The following is a 21,645-nucleotide window of genomic DNA, read 5'->3' as shown; positions in this document are numbered from 1 at the left end:
TGAGGCCAGAGGGGAATGCATCTAAAAGAAGGAGAAGGATGTTTAAAGTGAAGGATAGGATGGGGTGATGAGAAAAAAAGGGACTGCTTATAGATTTAGCAGGGCAGCAATCATGTACTTCTGGCTATTGGTGCAGGCTGTTACACTGGGAAAGAAGAACAGTACCCTGAAAGGTTACTGGCTTACAACTGCTCAAAATGTCCACTTCTGACTAGGAAAATAAATGCTGCTTGGATTATATATCTGATACTTACATTCTGGGGTTTTTTAAGAAAGAAGCAGATACTCAAACTCACATTGTTCACCTTGGTGCTACTGCTGGCAGTCTAAGTGCTTGCTTGTCCAGGTTTCTGACCTGTGTGATCCTTGGTGTTTAAGATCTTCATCTGCCTGACTATTTTGCTCACCTAAGAAGAAGCGAGCCAATGCTGTGTTTTCTACCCTCCTGGCTGCCTTTGAGATGAAGAACAGCTCTGCCAGATCTGTGGCTGCTGCTGTTGTGTGTGGTGAGGTTTTTTTAATCTTGTCAACATATGATGTTCTGGTTATGGCCTTGCAGAGCCAAGATGTGTGACAATGATCTTATTCTTAAAAAACCCTTGTGACTTCAGAGTATCAGTGATCTCAGCATTAGCAATGCTGGTAGCACATGTAAAGCTGCATCCTGGAGACATCAGTATCTTTATGCTGATACAATCAAGCAGGCACAGATAGAACTGTAAAATGCAGCTGGGGAGAACAAGGAAGTTGATAAAGCATCTGATAAACTCATGCTTAAATATGCCCTCCTAAGGGAAACAGGGCTTTCAGCCCTGACCAAGAAGCTGTGGAGGGGAAAGAGATTTTCTTTGTTCTGATTCTCACTGGGCTCTGGAAAGTCACCTGAAAATACCAATAGTCAGTAGTTCCTCATGAAAATAAGTCACACAGTGCTGTATTGGGCAGCAGCTGTTTCCAATGCCAATGTTTTGCATATACAGTTAGGGAGAACTTCTTGTTTTCAGCAGAGCCCAGATCTTCTAACATAATAAAGTTACCTCTTCCTCTCAGAGGTGGCAGGGTTACTTGTTTCAAAGTACTAGTTTCCATGTTGGATTGAAACACATTCTCAAGAGAAGGTAAACAGTGTGCGTACAAAAAAAAGTCAAATTCAGATGTGCTCATACCTATCCAGTATTAAAATGTGTAAAGGCATAATTTATCTGGCAGATGGGGGGACAGGAATGGAAACAAGAGGTAGGACAACACACTGACACTGCTGTACAAAACAAAACCTGTGGCTGCACCTGGGAGGAGTGTCTTCCTGCCTCAAGCAGTAGCTAGTGCCAGAGGAAGCCTTAAGAAAACTTTCATGCCTGAGCTGACACAATGCTCTTGCAGCTAATGTTGAAAAACTGCATGTGGATGTTTGTCTGGGCTTTTGTTCCCTCTCCCTTACAGTGTGACCACAGCCAAATGCAGCATCATCTGAGAGCATTATGTAAGAATCCTGTGCTGCCCATGTCCACTGTGTGGGCAGGTAAAGAGCTCAGTTGCTGCAATGATGTCTCATATGAGTCTACATTCTGTTTTGAACGCCCTAGTTTGGAGTAACTGCATTAAACAACATCCTCTGAGGAACTAAATACCTCTTGACCTGCAAGACAACCAACTCTGTAGTAGTTAATCGCACCTGCAGTCTTCCCTGCAGGCTATCACCGTGTCTTCAACTACTAGTTGGCAGTAAGGCAACTGCTGTTATGACAGAATCGGACATTATGCTGAGTTGGAGAGGACCCACCAGGATGATCCAGTCCAACTCCCAGCCCCGCACGGGACATGCCCAAGAGTCACACCAGCCCCGCACGGGACATCCCCAAGAGTCACACCGTGTGCCCGAGAGCAGCGAGCCCTACCCTGGCAGGCAGATCCCGCTCTCGGGCAGGGGCAGCGGCCCCGGCCGGGCCGTGCGGGGCAGGGCACGTGGGCGGCGGGCGCCCTCCTCCGCCGGGCCATAAAGGCGGCGCGGCCGGCGGGGCGCGCTGCGGGGCCGGGGCTGCTCCGCCGGACTCCTGCCCCGTCCGGGCAGCGGCCGAACCCCGCGGCCCATGGAGATCCCCCTCAAGTCCCTCCCCGGCGGGCGGGCCGCCGCCAGCGGGTGAGGGAAGCGGGCCGGGCTGAGCCGGGGTGGGCGCGGTGCCGAGCCCTCGGGCCAGCCCGCCCGGCGGGCAGCGGGGTCAGGGCGCTGCTTCTCCAGCGACTGCGGGCCGGGCCGGGCCGGGCTGGGCTGGGCTGGGCTATCCCATCCCGGCGGGCTATCCCATCCCGCCGGCCGGGGACACGGGGACTGCAGGGGAGCCGCTCGGGAGGGCGCTGCCGCCGCCGCGGCGCAGGTGGGCAGCGGGCGCGGGTGTCGCGGCGCGCCGGTGTCCCGGGCTGCCGCGCAAGGTAGGTCCTGCCCTCCGCGGGAGGCAGGCCGGCCGGCAGCGCAGCGCTCCGTGCGTGCCCCGGCTGCGGCCGCTCCTCCCGCGGCTGCCGAGAGGGTGGTCATGGTGTGCGCCCGGCTCGGGAAAGCTTTCCCCTCTGTTTCTGAGAAGAGTGAAGCGGTGCCGTCCTCTGGCAGCGTTCTGAGCTTACTACAGATCGGGAAGGTGAAGCTGGGGTTGCCCAGGCTGACTGTAGAACTCAACTCAATGATGGCTTTTTTCCCGTTTTTTTTTTTTTTTTTCCTGATCCTTACCCCCTTAGGACCCCAGGGTTCTCGTTAATACCTCTCCAAGATACAGAGCTCAAGTAGATAAATGTTGCTGATACGGAGCTCTGATGGACGCTGTTAGTGTCGCTACCCTAGCGAGTTACTCATTAAAGAAAGTGACGGTGCTCACTTCCTAAGCGCCTTTTAGCCACTCGAGTCAATGGTGCCTTTTCTGCCGGATAAAGACCTAACTACTACAAGTGTATTTCGTGAGTAGGTAGCTGTAAATTGTAGTCCTTGCTGTTGAAACCTGTTTATTGAGTGGAACGTTGAGCTCTAAAATGCTTTGCTACAAAACAGCTGAACAACAGACTGTCCTGCCAGCTAGAGCAGTGAAGTGTTGGTTCCAGCAATGCAGCTGCTAGAACTGAGTTAGTACCAGTGATAATATACGAGACCCAGGACACCTGGATGTGCACCTAAGCATGCATTAGACAGTTAGTCTTCATTCACAAAAAAATTTTGATTGTGTCAGTGCTTCACAAAACACGCTCTGGAAACCCATTGAGTGGTGTTAATTACACTCGTGTGTCAGGATTTAATTGCTTCATTGCTCTGTCCCGAGCTGGGTACTTTGTTTCAATTAGGTTTAGATTGTTAGACTAATGAGCCTGTGGTAGAATTAGATGGTTTGTTTTAAATATGGTAAATCTGTGGTAATCTCTTGGAGCTTTTAAACTTGTTCAGTGCTTTGGTTGAAGGCTCTAGTTCTGCCGATTTAATGTGGTCTATTGGGATGTAATTTTTAATCTATCCTAGAAGTGAATGAATTCAAAACCAGTTGATCTATTTCACCTGCTGCTCTGTTACCTGTTTCACCTGTTTAAAAACGAATTCTTTCTTAAATACTACACCAAAGAATGCCTGTTTTTTTAATTGGAAGACAAAGTCCGACAGTGATACAGGCTTGAATCTTCGATTTCTCTTAAGCAAAAAAAAAAAAAAAAAAAAAAAAAAAAAAAAAAAAAAGTGCTGCTTTCTTTGACAAATTTCCTGCTCATAATTTTTACAGTTCTATCAATGAAAATAATCCCTACCTGCAAGTCAGAGTTGTGTAAAGGTGAAAGTGCTGTTATTAGTCAACATCAAGTTTTTGGAATATTTGTAAGGTCTTGACACACATCTTTGGAGTAAACCATTATGTTTTTCATGCTATGAATTTGAAAATGTTTTAAATATTTGTTATAAAGTTTGCTGTTTGATTTGTGGGGGTTTTGGCCTGTGTTAGTTAGTTAGTTTTTTTTTTTTTTTTTTTTTTTAAGATTTGTTGCTTCTGATAGGCTTTTACTGGAAGGTTAGGGGAAGGATTTTGCTGAAGTCTTGGAGTGCTTCTTATGTCATACCTTCATGCTTTAAAATGTGACCAGATTTGGTTTAACCCTGTTCTGTTTCCTCTTTCTTTCCCACCTCCTCCTCTCTCTCTCTCACTCTGGCTTAGCTCTTGCTCACTGTGTACCCACACAAATGCTTCTGCCTGTTGGAGAGAAGTGGTGCAGGAGCAGTGGTGTCTTTGGGTGTCAGTGCAGGATTGCAGCATGTCTGTACCCGTGTCCTCAGTCAGTGCTCACAGTAACTGTCGCACTTCTGTCAGGTGTGTTTGCATCTTTCAGAGTTCTTATATCTTAGATGTTACTAAAGCTAGTCCAGTATGTTTTTATTATAAGTTGAAATAGAGAGGCTGCCCACAGTTTCTTTTCCTTGGAAACTTCCCATGTTATTCCTGCTTCAAAAACCAAAATCATCCTGCCTCTCATCATCTCCATGAAAGATTGATTTAAGGCTGTGTAGGAAAGATAACTTTTGAGCTTTTAATATTAAAATAGATTTTTTGTTTTCACTTCCTCTTCTGGGGAAACACCGCAATGTCAGCTTTACTCTGCTTCTTTAACTGAAATTTCTCTTCTTGTGGGACAGCTGGCTTTAGCAAATCAAATGTGCTTTGTGATCTATGGTTTGAGCTTAAATATCTGTGCACTTCAGAGAGGTGAGGACACAAAAGTAAAAAATTTACTTTTACAAAAAGTAAAAATGAAAAAGTATTCCAAGTATCTGAAAACTTGGAATCGATGCTTTTGGTTTTGAGCCTCAGACAAAATGTTTTCTTTTATAAAATACAGAACATTGGGAACAACATTCTGAATGGTAAATGGGACTGATGATCAGCTGGTGTCAGAGATGATCCTCTTCACGCGTAAAGAGAGAAAAAAATTACAAGATGTGTTCTGATCTGTGTGTGAAGTAGGAAAGTTCCAAAAATTTATGGCACTGGAAAACAGAGTTAAATTTATTAGGAGATGGGTAAAGTTGTTCCAATATCCCATTCAGTTGAAAAGGAGAAATTTAGGGTCCTCTGATTTTTACATGCCCAGGTATTTAAATAAATAAATGCCTATGAATGTAGCCCTTGAAGCTGCATGTTCATAACAGAAGTGTGTGTAAAGCCTGCTCTGGTTTAATCTTTAAGACACCTTTTTCTTCTGCTAGAATGTGGGTTATTCAGACAAAGATGTTAACAGTGGTCCCTCTTTGTTTCAAATATATTTTTGAGACAGTAATAGCAAGTCTACATTTCTTCCTATTACAGACCCTCTTATTTAATGCCTATTAATTATTTGTCTAAATGGTGCATTTTAACGATCAGATATGTTTGAGTGATTTTTGATGTGATCACAGGAAAATATTTTTGTATTTCCATAAGATAACCCAAAAACTATTTTGGACCTTTTATGTCATGTGGTGATCTGAGGCGATGCTGCAATGAGGAAATTGTCTGCCAAAATATTTTGTTGGTTTCTAATTAATATGCTTTTTTTTTTGTAGCAGAAATATGATGACTCAGTCAGATTTAGATCTAAAAGAGACGGCTTTGAAAGAGGATTTGAAGTTTTACTTCATGAACCCATGTGAAAAATACAGAGCAAGACGTCAGATACCATGGAAGTTGGCTTTGCAGATTTTGAAGATACTTATGGTTACAACCCAGGTGATCCTCTGGTTTTACTCTTAGAGTAGCAATGATGTGCAAGAGAAGCAGGTCTGTGCTTCTGGGCCTTTACCACCCCTGGGTACTTATTACTGGCTTGAACCTCCCACTTCAGTCCATAAAGGAAAAATACTATGAAAGGTGTTTCAAGGGGGAAGAATAACATGAATTATAAAAACCTCCTGGGGATTTTTAGGGCAGTAATTTGCTTTAAAGTATTATGTCAAAATTTTGCCATTTTTTACATGCTTTAAATCAAATTACTCTTCCACAAAGTTCAGTACTGTCTTCAGGCTTGTTGTCACAGTACTGCTTTTTGTTCTATTATTAGATTACAGTTTCACTGGACTATTTCAAAAGTGATATTTCCTGATACCTAATCAGAAAATTAAGGTGTCCATGCTCAATGTGAAGATGCTATGGTTTCTGATGATGATGGGATGGCTGGGCTGCAGGAACTGGGTGTGCTTTTTGCTTCAGTCATCAAATAATGCCTTTGAAAAGTCATGTACTGTTTGAGATACTACGTGGAGGCAAAGATACTACATGGTATCACAGTGCAGTTGGTTTTGTTACAGTCCTCTAACAGTGACTGCATGTGGAGGGAAGCAAAATGGGACACACACATAGGTAGAAATTACCTTTTCTGAACCTTTGAAATGCAAGACTGACGTCTGACAGTTTGCAAGAACAGCTAAATGTACATGCTGGGTTGTTCCTCTTCCTTCAGAGACAGGACAGTAGACTTTGCATGTGAATGATGACACGAAATACAACCTCACATGTCTCTGAAAAGGTTCAGTACTGCTATCTGTCCTAACCTACTGACCTCCATTATTGAGGGTATCGCTGAACATGTAATTTTTCTGTCTGCTGCCCCAGTCTCCCACTGTCCTCTGTGAGCAGAAGGGGTGCTCTGCTGCTTGGTTTTTAAAGGCCACAGGATTTTTCTCTGCTGCTTGAGACTTTTCTTGTCAGCCCTTGGTTTTGCTCAGATGTCAGGCTTAGCAATATCCACCTGCTACTGTGCCTATGAAGAAGCTCTTGTGGAAAACCAAACAGTTTCTAGGCTTTATTTATGTTTTCCTTGGTGGTGGTGGTGGAAATGGGGCCATCCAAATGGCAGGGGAACACAAGTCTTCAGTAGTAACTCTGCTGTTTGCTGTTCCTGCTTGTTATAGCCTCCGTAAGCAGCACCTGGGTCAGGCAGGTGAGGCTTTTTATTGCTCTAATCCTGTGCCCTGCCAGAGGTAGCAAAGGTGCAGGAATTTGTCCATAGCAAAGCAGAACATTTCAAGGGTAGCAGGGTGTGCTGTTAAGTTAGCTTGTCTGCCACTTGCATCCTCCACAGAGGTGTTTGCAAATCCCAGTTGGAGTTGTTGGTCCATGAGATGAAAAAGCTGCAAGTGATGGAGCTGTCTGCTCGGTTGCTGCAGTTGGAGTCTGTTCCACTTACCCTGCGTATGATAACCTTGGCTTTGGTAATCTCATGCCATTGGTTAAAGGGTGCTCTGCTCCTGCCAGAGATACAGCAACAGGCACCTGTCTGGTTTGTGTTTATTGTAAGTTAAAGCTGTTTCCAAAATGCTGCTGCTTGATGACTGTTCAAAATTCAAATCCATTTCTTTTTTTTTTTCTCTTGTCAGCTTGTTTTCTTTGGTTTGAGTAACCAGCTGGTGGTCTCATTCAAAGAGGAAAACACTGTTGCTTTTAAACACCTGTTCCTGAAAGGCTATTCTGGAACTGATGAAGATGACTACAGCTGCAGTATATATACACAACAGGATGCTTATGATAGCATTTTTTATGTTATTAATCAGGTAGGTGTGAGTTTTAATTTAAAAACCTGTATTGATACATATAACTTTGAGGTTTCAGTTTGCTTTCTAATGCAAAAAAATATTACTTTCTCTAACTTATGTTTTTGTTTTTAAACTAGTACAGGCACTTAAAGAACATATCCCTGGGGACACTTGGTTATGAACATGAAGAATCAGGTCTAAAAATCTGTAAACAGCAGTACAAGAGAGGCACAATGCTTCCTTCCAATGATACGCTGAACATCGATGTTTCTACTGAAACTGGTACTGTTGTACTTAAAATGCCTTGCTGTGGAGTACTTGAATTCCTGTTCTAAAGCTTAAAACCAATAGCCTTTTATGTGGTAATCACAGGAACATTACCATGCTTCTTGCCTGTTTCCCTCTTGGTTTTTAGCACCTGTCTAGAAAAGACAGCTGTGATTATCAGTGGCTCTCTTCAACCACCCACAAATCTTTGTAGTTGATGCTGAGGTGGTGTTTTGTTCTTTTTCTTAAACACTCCTGTTCCCCCTGTGTGCAGGAGGTTCAAACAGGGAATTCTGGATGCTGGTCAGTCTGTACCTTCCATGGGTGGGTGCCCTTACAGCCTCTCAGAGCCGATCCTGGCTGCGCACGAGCTGGTACACAAACCTGCTTCTGACCCCACTAGCTGGGCCTCTGAATAGCTTTGCTCAAAATTAATGTTTTGCCTGATTAGGACTTGCTGTACACACTGATCATTTCAGTTTAAAGCTACTTTCAATGTGAAGTTTTTATGTTAACATATTTTCCTCTTGTCTTTCCAGAATGTATCCTTTTAAAGCCAAAGGAACTAACTGGTAAGAAGGCAGAGCTGAAGCTGAACTCTTCTTTTTTCAATCTCGAATTTTACAGGTAAAGTGATGAGGTTTTTTAAATTATTCCAACTTGTTCTTTCATATTAATATGGTGGATTCTGATTTGTGCAGTTTGTGTCTATTTCTGTGATATTTAAATATCTTTGTGCACTTTTTCAAATATCCAGGCTTATACAGGTTGAAATCTCCTTCCAGCTGAAAGGCATTGCTCTTCAGACAATCCATGCCCGTGAACTGCCTGACTGCTATGCATTTCAAAATACTGTAAGTGAAAATGGGCTCTGGCACTTCCAACCCTGTGTATGTAGGGAGAGCTTAGGCTGAGGTGTAGGCGTCATCCTCACATCTGGCCTGCAGGAGAAGCACAGCTGAGCATGTGCTGGCCCTCACCCCTCCTTCCCAAAGGCTCCTGAAATGGTGTTGCCATGGGACAATGTTGCTTTGTGGCATATTCCAGTAAGCAACCTCATAACCTGAGAGAGGGATAAGGAATTGTTCTTCATCTAAAGACTGAGTGTGAAGTTTGGCCTCTTGGAATACTGCTCATTAGGCAACACATGGCATCCACTCAAATTATGTCTATACCACCATTTATGGGGGCAACTTTCTTAAAGCATCTCTGATCAACAATATTAATGCATGCTATGTCCAAGGCACTTAGCAGGATTTATTTTTCTGGAATGCAATCTTGCTACTCCTCTTTCTGATGCAGCTCTGTATTTTCAGATAACTTTCAACAATAGAGCCCACAGTGGAAAAATCAAGGTCTATTTTGATAGTGACACTGAAATTCAGGAATGCAAGGACTGGCACATATTTAACTCAGGTAAGTGTGGTGCATGTGTGTTTGCAGAGCAGCAGTTACGGGTCTCCCTTTGCTTTCCCTGGTCTCTAGCAGTCTGTCCATCAAGAAATTTCCAGCCTGTTCATCCCCCTGCCTGTAAAATAATGCAACTTGCCTAATGGAATTCATTACCTCTTGCTAATCAAAAGCTGGGAAATAATTCCTTTTGTGAGGGTGTTGTGAGAGGACATGATCACCTCTGCATGCCAGTGTGTGTTAGCAGTGAGCTCCACCTCGAGTGAGCAAGGAGGATGAGTGTTTCTTGCATGGATTTTTAATTGTTGAGCTACTCTGAGATAACTCAATTTAACCCACTAACACTGGATAAATTTCCAACTGAAGCCCCCTACAGCTTTCAATTTTGTTTTCTTCTAACTGATTGAAGCATGCTATTTCTGAAAGCTTGTTTTTTTGTGCTGGCTTTTTTTTTTGCCCCTGCTGGTAGATGAAATGATGTGTATGAACAAAGGCTGGCATCTGCCATGTATTTCAGGAATGTGCACTAAAGGGCCCTTCAAGAAACAGTAGCTGTGACAAACTATGCAACTGCTTCTCCCATGTGGTGACTTGCTGTAAAGGACTGTGATGGAACAATATTTTTTAGTGTGCTATATAGTATCTTGATTAATAAATATCTCAAGTGGCCTGCCTTTTGCCTCGGCAAAGGCAGATTTTCTCTGATAATGCCATGTTGTACCAATATTAAAATGGTAATTTATAGAATATTCTGAATAACCTCAAAGTGCCTTGGCTTGCATCTCTGTCCAGTAATTTCTTGTGGCTGTCTTTCAACTACCTGTTCCTGAATATTTTATTTTGTGTCTGATTACCAGCTGAGGGAGCATGCATATTTCAGTAATAAAGGTGAGCTGAAGGGCTATTGCAACAATTAAAAATGAGCGTTGGCCTCTTTCATATAGTTAAAAATGTATGTTATGGAAAAGATAGGGACTATTGATGTGAGGAAGCAAAGGACCTAATTTGCGTTCATATGAGGGCTTTTAAATTTGTGGATGAAAAGAAAACAGTACAGAAAGTCCAACAAGTTTCTTATTGCAGATTGAGGTGGGAATTTAAAAAAAATTAATGGTGTTGATACAGACCAAATCTGCATTTCTTTTGCCTCATGTTGTTGTAACATTGTGGAAGCACAGATAAACAGGTAAAAAAGGAGGATACCTGTATTAATGTACCTATTTTTGGGTTTATTTTGAAGAACTTGAACATATTTTTTCATTCTTGGGCCTAGTCTCCATGACTGTCTTGATGTAATTTTCTGCTGAGCTGTGTTCAAGATTTGCTTGCAGGAAGAATATAGCTTGTAACTCATCTGTGACTCAGGGTCACCAAATGTGGAATTTGCAGGCAACTCCAACAAGAGAAGAGATGAGAACCTTGACTTTGTTTCAGAAGGAGGATTTATTATTTTATGATATTATATTATATTAAAATGTTATACTAAAACTATACTAAAAAAATAGAGAGAGATACAGACAGAAGGCTAGACAAGAATAGAATGATAATAAAAACCCATGACTGCTCAGAGCTTTGACACAGCTGGACCATGCTTGGTCATCAAGTGAAAACAATCCACATGAGACCAATCAAAGATTCACCTGTTGGTAAACCATCTCCAGATCACATTCTACAGCCATCAGATAGTCATTGTTTACATTTCCTCTCTGAGGCTTCTCAGCTTCTCAGAAGAAAAAATCCTAGCGAAAGGATTTTCATAAAATATGGCAGTGACACCCACCTGCTTACAGGGTAAGAGGATTCAATCATGAATTGTTACAAAATGTCACATAACTTGCATTAAAAGAGATGTGAAAAGACTAACCTTACTTTATTTCCTTGGCTCTTTACAGTTCTCCAGAAAAACACTCAGTATATTCTAGTCTTTGATGGATTTGTCATATTAAGTTGCTTGGCTTCTCTCATCCTCTGCACACGATCCATCGTTCTTGCCTGGAGACTGCAGAAGGTAAGCACAGTGCTCATGACCTTGCTGCTTGTTTGGTCTCTGCATCTTTGCTGCTGGTCTTGTGAAGGAGTACCTTTTGAAATATGGAATATTAAAGAGTAAATCTGTTGCATGATGTCCCTTTTACTGTTATCTCTAGAAAGGATGTGTAGGTATCTCAGTGGACTATTGCTAACCGTGAATGGATTTTATTTCTGTTGGTGTACTGCTGTAATTTGAAGCATTTTGTTTTATCTCTCCATGGGCAAAAGAAGGCTATCTTTTTTTTCCTCCCTACCAGGATTTTAGACAAAATGACTTCTGAGTCTTTGTGCTGCAAACAGGCAATGTGTCCTGCACCTCCAAACCACACATCTTTCTTCCCTGGCTTCAGAGTAGAATTCCCATTGAGATCTAGTTATAAATTAATGCCTTAATGAACATCCCTCAAAGCCAGCTCTAACTGGAGAAAATGTAAAGCACAGCACATAATCTAACTCTGGCTGTTTTTTTTGGTAAGCATGTGGCTCATGAGTTAGAGTCCGTGGTAGGTAGGACATGAAAACACAAATACTTGTTTATCTAGCTCAATATATCCTTTTTGTAGCTTGGAAACAAGACCAAGAGTCAAGAGGACATGACTGAACAGAGGCATTGTCAAACTGCTCTCAGGAATAGGCACTTTACATTTATTCCTGAGCAAAAAGAGCAAGTGAAAGCAGATGGGCTGTGCTGGGCATAGAGGTGATATTGTTTGCTCTATTGGAAATGAGAGCTCTTGCCCTGTAGCTGCATTTGAGTTCTTTTTCACTTCTTTAGTTGGGTGGCCTTGCTCTGTTAGAGGTGGATAGAACCTATGTAAAGGGGATAACAGGCCATGGTTAGGTTAGTGGGAATGGGTTATGAAATCAAGTGATCTGTGGAAAGTTCATTTTCACTGGCCTAAATCCATCTTAATTCTTTTCTTATTTCTGTTGCTATTGAGAATTAGCTTTAAACTACTATTCCAATGAATATTATAGGAGAATGGGCTGTGTGGAACTTGAACATTGCCATATTTTTCATCCAAGGAGACCTGTAACTAAACATCTAAATGCTTGTCAACAGAGATTTGTGAATTTCTTCCTGGAGAAACACAAGCGCCATGTCTGCTATGCTGACCGCCTGGAGTTCCTGAATGGGTGGTATGTCCTGGTGATCATCAGTGATGTGATGACAATCATTGGGTCAATCCTAAAAATGGAAATAAAAGCCAAGGTAAGAATTTCATACTTCAACTAAAATACTGATCTTGCTACAGCCATGTGTAATGTGCTTTAATTTGGGACAGGTGAAAGTGAGCCATAATAGTCAATAGTCATCTGTTTGCCTATTTCAGTCCATTTCCTAGTTTATCTAATAACTACTTTTAGTCACTCTTCCCCAAAGTCTTTCAGTAAGACCATGTAAACTATTTAAACATCTTATTTCCACAGGGCCAAGTCCCCTAATTCCTGGTGTGGGACCTGTGGGTAGACAGCTCCCAACGGAAAGACCCAATAATTTGAGTTCTTTGTTCTGTAAGAAGCAGCACATACAGGACTGGGAAACCACGAGTCCTCCCCTTGAATGAAACAGGGCTCTTGATGGCTTGTGGGACTGGAAACACTGCTGTCACAGCTTGCTTTCCTGGCAAGCATTGGCACCGGCAGTGTGACCTGTTCATCCTTGACCTCCCTGCCTGGGCTTGCTCAAATCAATGTGCTTTGTCCAGCTGGCAGCTCTTCAGGAGGTTTTTAGGGTTGGTTTTGTGGTTTTTTCCCTAATTTTTGGGGGTTTTTTTTGTTTTTTTTTTTTTTTTTTTAATCTTCAATAGATGTGTGTCAACAGTTCATGTGTTCACAAAACTTTGTATTCTGGGAAAAACAGAGTAGGTGGTGTACTGCTCCTGCTTCATGTGTACTGAGGCTCAAAGGGCAGATCCCAGAGTTACCTTCAGAGGAAGCACTTGGGAATCACTGGCTGTAGGTTGAGGTGGGGATTGAGAGTAGGAAAACTTGAGCTAGGTGGCTCTCTTGTGCTTACTGCAATCAGTTCTAGCCTTCTAAAGTAAAGTGCAAGTAGGTTTGGTTGTAGTAAAAACAATGCTTAGGTTCTGATCTGCTGGCAGAGAAGCTGTTCAGAGATGTAAATGCATGTAAGCTTGGAAAGGGCTGTAGTCCCAAGGGTCACTTTTCATGTAAATGATGGCTCATGTTTTCTAAATAGTGAACGAGAGAATAGAGAACGTAACCTTCTTTTTAAACAAAAACTTTGAATTATCCAATCTAATTTTGAAACTGTGTTGTAACCAAACTATGGGCTTTTTTCTTCCTGTCTTTGCATTTCATGTTAAATTTCAAGAATATCAGCACAGGTGTACTTCCATTTGCAGCACTGTTGTGTTTGAATGATCTCAGTAAATAACTGCAGTTCACCTTGATCTGATTTTTGTGATGTAGCAACAGGCTTTCAGTATTAGACTGCCCTGCTTTGTTTGTTTGAACTGCTGGAACTTGAATAGCTGTCAAGCTGACATATCTACTGCTTTGTAACTTCACCACCTGCTCTGTTTGGATCCCTCAGAACCTCACAAGTTATGATGTCTGCAGCATTTTACTTGGAACATCAACTCTGTTTGTCTGGGTTGGAGTCATCCGATACCTGGGATATTTTCAAACCTACAATGTAAGGAGAGAATCAAATGTCTAACAATTAAAGCATATATATATAAGTATATAGATGCTTTTTTCCAGATCTCTCTCTCATTTTTTTTTGCTTTTTTCCCCTTCTTTGTTCCACTCTGACTTGTAGGTGCTCATTTTAACTATGCAGGCATCGTTGCCAAAAGTGCTAAGGTTTTGTTGTTGTGCTGGGATGATCTATCTTGGCTATACTTTCTGTGGTTGGATTGTCCTGGGACCTTATCATGAAAAGGTACATCAGCAGTATCTCTCCTTTTATGGGGTAACGATGGGAATATCTCTGTGTGTGTGTGTGTGTATAGCTCCTAGCCAAACCAACAGAAATGTGTTTTAATTGAAAATGTCTATTTAAAAGCTGTAATGTGAGCATGGGAGTGTTTCTCATTCCATCTGTACCTCCTTCTACCTGCTTCTTTTAACAAAATAACTATTCTTGCTTTTACTCTGTGCTGGAAGTCAGCGTGCTGTCTGGCACCAGCCTGTGGTGAGGGGATGGTTTGCCCAGGCCACGCGCATTGGTCTGTCTCTTCTGCCCTCTTCTGGCAATCCCACTTCAGCTGGGTCAAAGACGCACTAAATAGTTCGCTGGAACTTTTTGTTTTTTTAAATCTCCTTGGCTCTGGCCTTGTTTTTCCAAATCTTTCCTGTGCCATGTAACTTCAGCTCCTAAATTGTGACTCATAAAGGGATGGATGAATGCTTGTCTTGTTTGCTTTGCTTCCTGTGTGGGGGTGTGTTGAGGGTTTGTTTGTTTGTTTTCTTAAGGTTTGTATCAAAGTGTGTGCCTGGTATGTCTTGTCTGAAACCTGGGTGCAGGAGTAAGGCTTTGTATATTCTAGCACACAAGCCAAAACAACCCTAAAGCTTGTTTGCTTTTCCTCTTGGCAGATGCTCTGTGTGACAGTTTGAACAGAGGCAGAATCCTGTCGTGGCAAATTCTAAATGTCTGTTAATGACTAACAAATGTCTGATTCCTCATTCTTGATCTCTGGGTGCCCGCAGTGCTTTTCCAGCTTCCTCTGCCCCCAGAGCTTGCATTGCTCCAGCTCACTGTAATTCCCTCCTTTGGGCACTGCAGGTATTCAGTCTGCACGTTCCCAGCTGATGACAATACATGCCTCTGGGGGATGCTGGATGCACTGGGATCTTTTGCCACACTCGAGGCTCAGTTGTTTATAACATTTTAAAGCACAGCCTAATTACTGCTGTAACCTCCCTGCAACAAGTATGTTATCTGAGCCAGAGGAAGGACAGTCAACAACATGCTTATCTATGAAAATGTTACCTCTTGCCTAAATATCCTGTATCAATGTCAAGGAAAGCAGCTGGAGCTGTGGAGGATTCCCGTTCCTGCCAGTTCCCCAGTGTCCCACAGGAAGGCAATGTGGCACTGTGCAAGGCAGGGGCTGGCTTCCTGGGGCTCTCCAGCCACTGAGCCATCCCGGTAAGAGATGGGAAGAGTCTTCCTCGATGTGCAGAAACACTGGAGAGCTCCTTATGCTCAAAAATATAGAAATACACTCTCTACTAGAGTCAGAGAGAGGAAGTGGGTGTCCTGCATTTTGTGCTGTGTCAGTCCAGGGGCTTCCAGGTGAGCAGTCCTTGGCAGGTCTCTCCCTGTGTCAGTGCATCAAAACTTGAGGTGCTCAACAATTACCTGTGCCATGCCTCCTTTCTCCCTGGATAATGTCCTGCTGAGTTTCACAATGGCTTTAAAGTTCAATTAAAAAATGATAATAAAGTAAGCCATAGGTGTAAACCAGACCTGCTGTTCCTGTGCACCAATATATTCTCCTTACAAGCATATGCCTCTTGACATCTTGTTTTCGTTGTGGGGCCACAATTGTGTTAGTTCATTGAAAATGCACCATGTTTTAATGTGGCTATTAATTCATATTGTCCAACAAATTATAGTTTAAAAATCCAGTTATTTGGAAGGGCAGAGCAAAATGGGATGTGGGCTTTCCTGGTAGCTTCAGGACACATTCCAGTTTGGGGAAATGGAATTTGGTGTTTAAGAGACTGTCCTTGAAATTAAACCATGATTTTTGTAGAGGGTGTGCTCCAGTAGCTTCATAATAAAGCTCTAGCTTGTGCTTACAGCTCAGAGAGGTCTTTTTGAGTGACAGATTGTTAATTCAAGTCTGGACCATTTGAATTCTGAAGGCTATGTGCTGACTCTAGCCCTTGAACACAGTATTGATTTATTACCCATACTCCAGTAATGCTGCAGAGCTGGGAAGCCAGAGAATGAGGATTGTGTTCCCAGCATACTACCACTAATTTACTGTATAGGTTCTGTGAAATCACTTCAGCTGTGCTTTGGGAAATGGAATGATACTTTTCTGCAGGTCCAAAATTGCCTACAATTCAGTAGTTTTCTGTGGTGGTCAGTTATTTACTGTTATGCCTGTTGAACATCACAAATTTTATTTCTTGATAATAAATATTCTTATGTCTGATCTCAACACATCATGCTTTGTCAAGATGATAGTTCTGCATGTTTCTATTAATGATGTATATTTTGGCCTGAATGTACAGGAAAGTGTGGTAGCACTTAATTGCCTGAGTTGGCTTTTTTGTCTGCTTTGAGTAAAACTCAGTCTTTGAATCTTGAATGATCTTCACATTCTGCTAATAATTTGTATTCATTTTCTAGTTTGAAGATCTGAACACAGTGGCTGAATGTCTGTTTTCTTTGGTCAATGGTGATGATATGTTTGCAACATTTGCTCAAATCCAACAGAAGAGTTCCCTGGTGTGGATGTTCAGCCGATTATATCTGTACTCCTTCATTAGTCTGTTTATATACATGATCCTCAGCCTTTTTATTGCACTCATTACTGACTCCTATGACACCATAAAGGTAAAGCATGTGTTTTCTGTTACACTTCTATTCACTTTTGCATTCATTCTTGTTAATCACTCAATACCATACCATCTACTATTGCTTCTGATGTGTGATGAGATTATTAAAATCTTTTCCTTTAGTCTGTGGCAAAATTGGAAGGGTGGCTGAGTTTGCTGACATCTCAGAGATGTGCCTTTGGCAGGAGTTTGGAAAGGTTTAAGTAAATAACTCCAAAGTCATTTAGGTGTTCAGGCCTCTCTAATGTGCTGCTTAGAAATGTGTGGTTAAAAGGAAATGTCTTCTGAGAGGTGCACTACTCCTCGTTCAAGTTAAAATTGTGCCATCCATTTCCAGTATGGACTGTCTGAAAGGGAACCTCCATTTTCAGTAATTACCTTCTGTTCTGACCTCAGATGCTCTCTGCCCTGTGTGCTGCTGGTAGCCTCAGTGACCAGTGGGAAGGCAATGTGGATCACACCCTCCAGCTCTCGTCTTGTCTTGGTGTCACATACACGCCAGCAAAATAAGGCTGGTCTGACATGAACTGCAACTTCCAGACCAAGCAAGAGTTTTACTTTTGAAGCACCTCAAAATACAGCTTAATTGTCTGTGCTTCTCAGTTTACTGGATGCTCTGATCTGCAAAATCGTATTTTACTGACTCTTCCCTCTGAGCATTTTACACAGATCAATTGGAAGCTGTTTCAGTATGCTCAACTTGGTTTTTTTTTCATAGCATTTCCTCAGCATGGCAATATTGAATAGTCACACTGGAACCCTTCAAATCCAGAATTAGAGGTTTTAGGGAAAAGGAGCCCAGGGCACTTGCAGTGAGCACAGCAGCTCACTGTGAACAGGGGAGAATCAATACCATTATGGCCTGAGATCACTTGCTTGGCCTTATGGGCAGCAAAAAAAAACATAAGAAAATCTGTGAACAATGTGAATTTTCTGTCGCATTGTTGGTGGAGCAAAGCAAGCTGTGTAGTGTTTCTAGGATGGGAATGGGTTCTTTCCTTCCTACAGCCATATTGAATTATTGAACCAAATAATCTGGTTTAACTGTCACACTCTGGGAGGAAATTTTAGAATGTTTCATGCCCAGTAACTTTTCATGTGTTGTAAATGAAATGCTTTTTCTTTCAGAAATACCAACAAAGTGGTTTTCCAGCAACAGATTTACATGAATTTCTAAAAGACCATAGCGGTGCTGGCTACAGAAAAGACAGAACTTCTTTTCCGCTCATCTGCTGCTGCAGGAGGTCAGTAGGGTGTTTTTAATGAGTGTTTTCCTGAGAAGTACAACAGTTAGCTTCTCACTGCAAAATGCTGCTTCACGAATGCTGGAGTATCTAGAATTCTGCCTGTTGATATTTGGATGCTGTTGTTCCTCCTGTACTTTACTTCATGTTAGATCTTTAGTCAGCTGATGAGGCAAAGGCAGCAGTTCTGAGCTTAAACACATTTTAACTGTTGTACTCTTATGAGAACTGCTATGCAGAAGCTGATGAGAGGGCTGTGGAGTACAGCATGAAACTACCAAGGGTTCTGGAGCAAGCCAAGTCTTTGCTGCAAGCTGTCTGTTTCTAAAAAGCTTTGCTACTAAGCTTGGAGTAGCAGCAGAAAGTGGGAGGGTGATTCAGCCACAGGTGCTTAATCCCAAAACTATGCAGTGTCTGAGGCAAGCTGTTTGAATACCATCTGCCAGAATATTGGAAACACACTAGGAAATGTCTTGTTGCAGGCATTGTGGCAGTGCTCCTTTTTAAGGTGGTGGTGAGAGACAAATGTCTCATCTGCTGCTTGCTGGTCTGCTTTGAATTCTGTTTCTGAGGCAACATAACATACCTCTGAAGCCCTGTTAGAGACAGGAGGGACACTGTCACTGTCCCTAGACAGTCCAGGACAATCCAATCATGTGCACAGAATGGTTGTGGGCACTGTGCAAGGAAGTCAGGCTATGGGACGACAAGCAGACTTAAATGTGATCACTTAATCACAGCTGGTGTAACAAATCCCCTTTTATGAGTAGGATTGATGTCTAAATATACACTGATGCTTTTGTGAAACACATTTTTATACTTTTGGTGCGCCCTGATGGAAGGGGAGCCCATAGCCAAAAAAGGAACATGTGAGATGATGATGGGCAGGTATCCCAGTGGCTGCTGAGGGCACATGAAAACCAACTAGTTAACAAGAATTCCAGCTTCAGGTTTCACCTGCAAGTCACTGTGCTGAGTAAGAGATTTGAGTGTTTGAGCATAATAAACATACACCACGATATGCTCTGCAGTACTGAGGGCACAGGCCTGGTGGTTGGAGTGAATATCTAGAGCTTTTGCTACTGTAGCAGGCTTAGCATCATTGTCCAGTGCAGGAGTTAGAGTTGTGTGTGGAAATGGGAGAGCAGAGAACAGAAGGTTCAAAACTGAGCTCATATGGGTAGATGCTTCCGATTGCATTTCTTGCTGATTGGAGAATTGTGAATTTTGTCTTTGCAGACAACAGAGTGACGACAACTTGATACTTATTAATTGATGGCTGCACATTGAAGTTCACTACTGATAAATGCAAAGAAAGCATGGTGGTATGGAGAAGGATAATTCTCCAAATTGCAGTTCAACCTGCCATCTGGATCTGCCTCATGAACAGACTTGTCTTGGCTAATTAAGGTTTTGGGGTAAGAAAGCTATTGATGTGACAGCAGCTGGCTGACCAACAGGAGACCCAGAAGCTGTGTCTGGAGGAGAGCTGTGAAGAATTCTGTATTCTTGCCTCAAGTTCTGTCATGATAGAGAAGACTGATCCTTGAGCATTGCCTGTGGAAGCACTGTTTGCTAATGACACTGAGGAGGAAGGAAAATAGCCTTGAATCAACTGTTGTTGTTAACAAGAATTATACAAAAATAATTTTTAAAGAATAATCCCGTGTTTAAAAGTATCAAATAAAAAAAGTCCCAAAGGGAGGAGTTTATCACTTAACTTGATGCATTTAGCCTGTAATTTCTACTTGGCACATTTCATTTATTTGAATTTGTTGTACGTAAAACAAAGCTGCACAAAAGTAGAAAGTAACAGTTGTTTTCTCTTGTATATCATTTTAACACAAACCACTTATGGGTCACAGTCTTTAACAGCTTTACTAAAAAGCAGTTTGTTATCCTTTTATCTTTTTTGTCTGTCTTTTCTATTATACCCACAATATTGATTTATGCTGTGTCCAGATTCAACTTACTGCTTTAGCTATAGTTAAATACTTCTTTACAGGGTGGAAAACTTTCATAGTAAGCCTTATCTGAAGACTCCTGGAAAGATTTTTTTTTTTTTTTGTAGCATTATACTGTTGTATTGTCATAATCCAGAGGACAAATTCAGTCAACAACAGTGCCATGGAGTTTTTCTTCTATTTCAAGCACAGGTTAATTGGAAGAAAATAGCTATCAACTGAGCCTTGCAGTTGGTTTGTTCAGGTGACTTTCTAGCTGTCTTTGGGATGGTCAGCTATAAACACTGTGCTTTCCTCTTGCCTCTTTATAAACTTTTTCAATGAGAATAGAGGACTTTGGGGAACTTAAAAGCACTTCCAGGATAGTAGTGCATAAATGTTAACCAGGTACTTCTGGAAACTTCCAGAAGTTTCTGCGGTGGGTGTACTGTTATATTAGATGCTCCACTTTTGTCTCTCCATTATTTGCTCACTAAAAAAAGCCACTCTTTAGTAGGTGATGTCAGTGTGTTGGCTAGGACTCAGTCTTGCTGTGTGTTCTTAACTACTAACAGTGTTCTCTGCAGGTTCTGGCTTGTCAGTGTTTCAAATGGCAAAGGCAATTCAAAATGCTGCCCTGATATGAGTGAGATGAGTGACAACTTTTTTTTTTTGTTTATTTTTATCTCCTGCCTAATGTTTACCTTCATAACAATTATACTTTCATTGTGGTTGTTTGAAGTGAATGTCATTTTGCCTTGCTTTGGCTGTGGCTAGGTGTCTAGAACAGATTTTTTGGTATCAGGATTTTGATGCATCCAGATTCTGCACATTTTAATGCTTCTATTGCTGAAATGTATTTGGGACAGTGAATTTTCTTCCCCTCCCAGCTGTGCAATGTGTTGCTGTGGCCTAATCTTACTACAGCTTGTGGCTATAACTGAAATTGCTACCAATAACCAAGCCACCGTGCTCTTAGCAGAGATACTCAGTGACTGTCTTTTCATAAATTGTGTGATCTAGAACACAGCATTGCTGTCTTCCACTGTTGACAGAAGAGTCAACTTTTCTCCTGGTGTTTATCTGCAGAACTTGTTTGGGGCAATGTTATTCTTTTGGTGTGTGTTCTGGGGCCCTGGATAACCCAAAAACTCTTCTGCAGATTGCAGAAGGGTCAGCATTAACTGGCTGCCAAGGTCCCCATGTCCCTTACAATGGGCAGTCGACCTGGTTATGTACAAGATGCTGATGTTTTCTGAATTTGCTGCTATTTTACTGGTTAGCTTTCTGGAGTGCCTCTTTTTAAATCAAACAGTTCCATCATGTCTGAAAATGAACTGAGTTTTCCTTACTGCTGTGCCCTCTGCCAGTACTTACAGAAATCTTGGGTTGGGGGCTGGAACCTAGCAGAAGCAGATAGTAAAGCATCTGTGTGGATAACTAGTGGTGTAATGGATGAACAGTGCAACAGGCTCATCACCTCCAGAGGCCTGGTGCCTGCTCTCTGGAGCAGCTGAGGTGCCTCCCATGCCCCTGACACTGAGCCACGGTGCAGGAGCCGTGGCTCCTCACTCAACCTCCAACTCTTTCTTAATGCAACCTGCCAAAACCACTGCTCAGATAAATACTTGTTTGTGAGAGAACCCCTCAGGGAATGAGGGAAAGCATTATCAACAAAAGAAAG

The 21,645-nt window shown here is 42.1% G+C and overlaps 1 protein-coding gene across 10 annotated transcripts; it reads left to right on the top strand.

Annotated features, from left to right (window-relative positions):
* Nucleotides 1-1,946: 1,946 nt before the first annotated feature.
* Nucleotides 1,947-19,738, top strand: MCOLN2 (mucolipin TRP cation channel 2). 10 transcript variants are annotated; one of them, XM_038144902.1, is made up of 15 exons: nt 1,947-2,137; nt 4,173-4,325; nt 5,558-5,717; nt 7,364-7,537; nt 7,657-7,801; nt 8,326-8,413; nt 8,544-8,640; nt 9,103-9,202; nt 11,089-11,204; nt 12,291-12,440; nt 13,788-13,889; nt 14,016-14,138; nt 16,566-16,772; nt 17,903-18,018; nt 19,258-19,738. In XM_038144902.1, the coding sequence occupies exons 1-15, from the start codon at nt 2,088-2,090 to the stop codon at nt 19,292-19,294; spliced, it is 1,818 nt and encodes a 605-aa protein (XP_038000830.1). In that variant the 5' UTR covers nt 1,947-2,087; the 3' UTR covers nt 19,295-19,738. The 10 variants fall into 10 exon arrangements, with proteins under 10 accessions (XP_038000830.1, XP_038000829.1, XP_038000836.1 ...); XM_038144901.1 differs by having other exon boundaries at nt 5,555-5,717; XM_038144903.1 differs by lacking the exon at nt 1,947-2,137 and adding an exon at nt 2,170-2,427 and having other exon boundaries at nt 5,555-5,717.
* The last annotated feature ends 1,907 nt before the right edge of the window (nt 19,739-21,645 follow it).

Source organism: Motacilla alba, chromosome 8 (assembly GCF_015832195.1).
Source record: "Motacilla alba alba isolate MOTALB_02 chromosome 8, Motacilla_alba_V1.0_pri, whole genome shotgun sequence".
In the NCBI taxonomy this organism is placed as follows: domain Eukaryota; kingdom Metazoa; phylum Chordata; class Aves; order Passeriformes; family Motacillidae; genus Motacilla; species Motacilla alba.
Note: the sequence above shows the minus strand (reverse complement) of the source record. Positions and strands in the feature narration are given on the sequence as shown.

Bases quoted from the DNA above. Each gene is read 5' to 3' on its own strand.
- MCOLN2 (XM_038144901.1), top strand. From the start codon at position 2,088: ATGGAGATCCCCCTCAAGTCCCTCCCCGGCGGGCGGGCCGCCGCCAGC. The intron at 2,138-4,172 runs GTGAGGGAAGCG...ACTCTGGCTTAG, and splicing joins GGGCGGGCCGCCGCCAGCGG to CTCTTGCTCACTGTGTACCC. The intron at 7,802-8,325 runs GTACTGTTGTAC...TTGTCTTTCCAG, and splicing joins CGATGTTTCTACTGAAACTG to AATGTATCCTTTTAAAGCCA.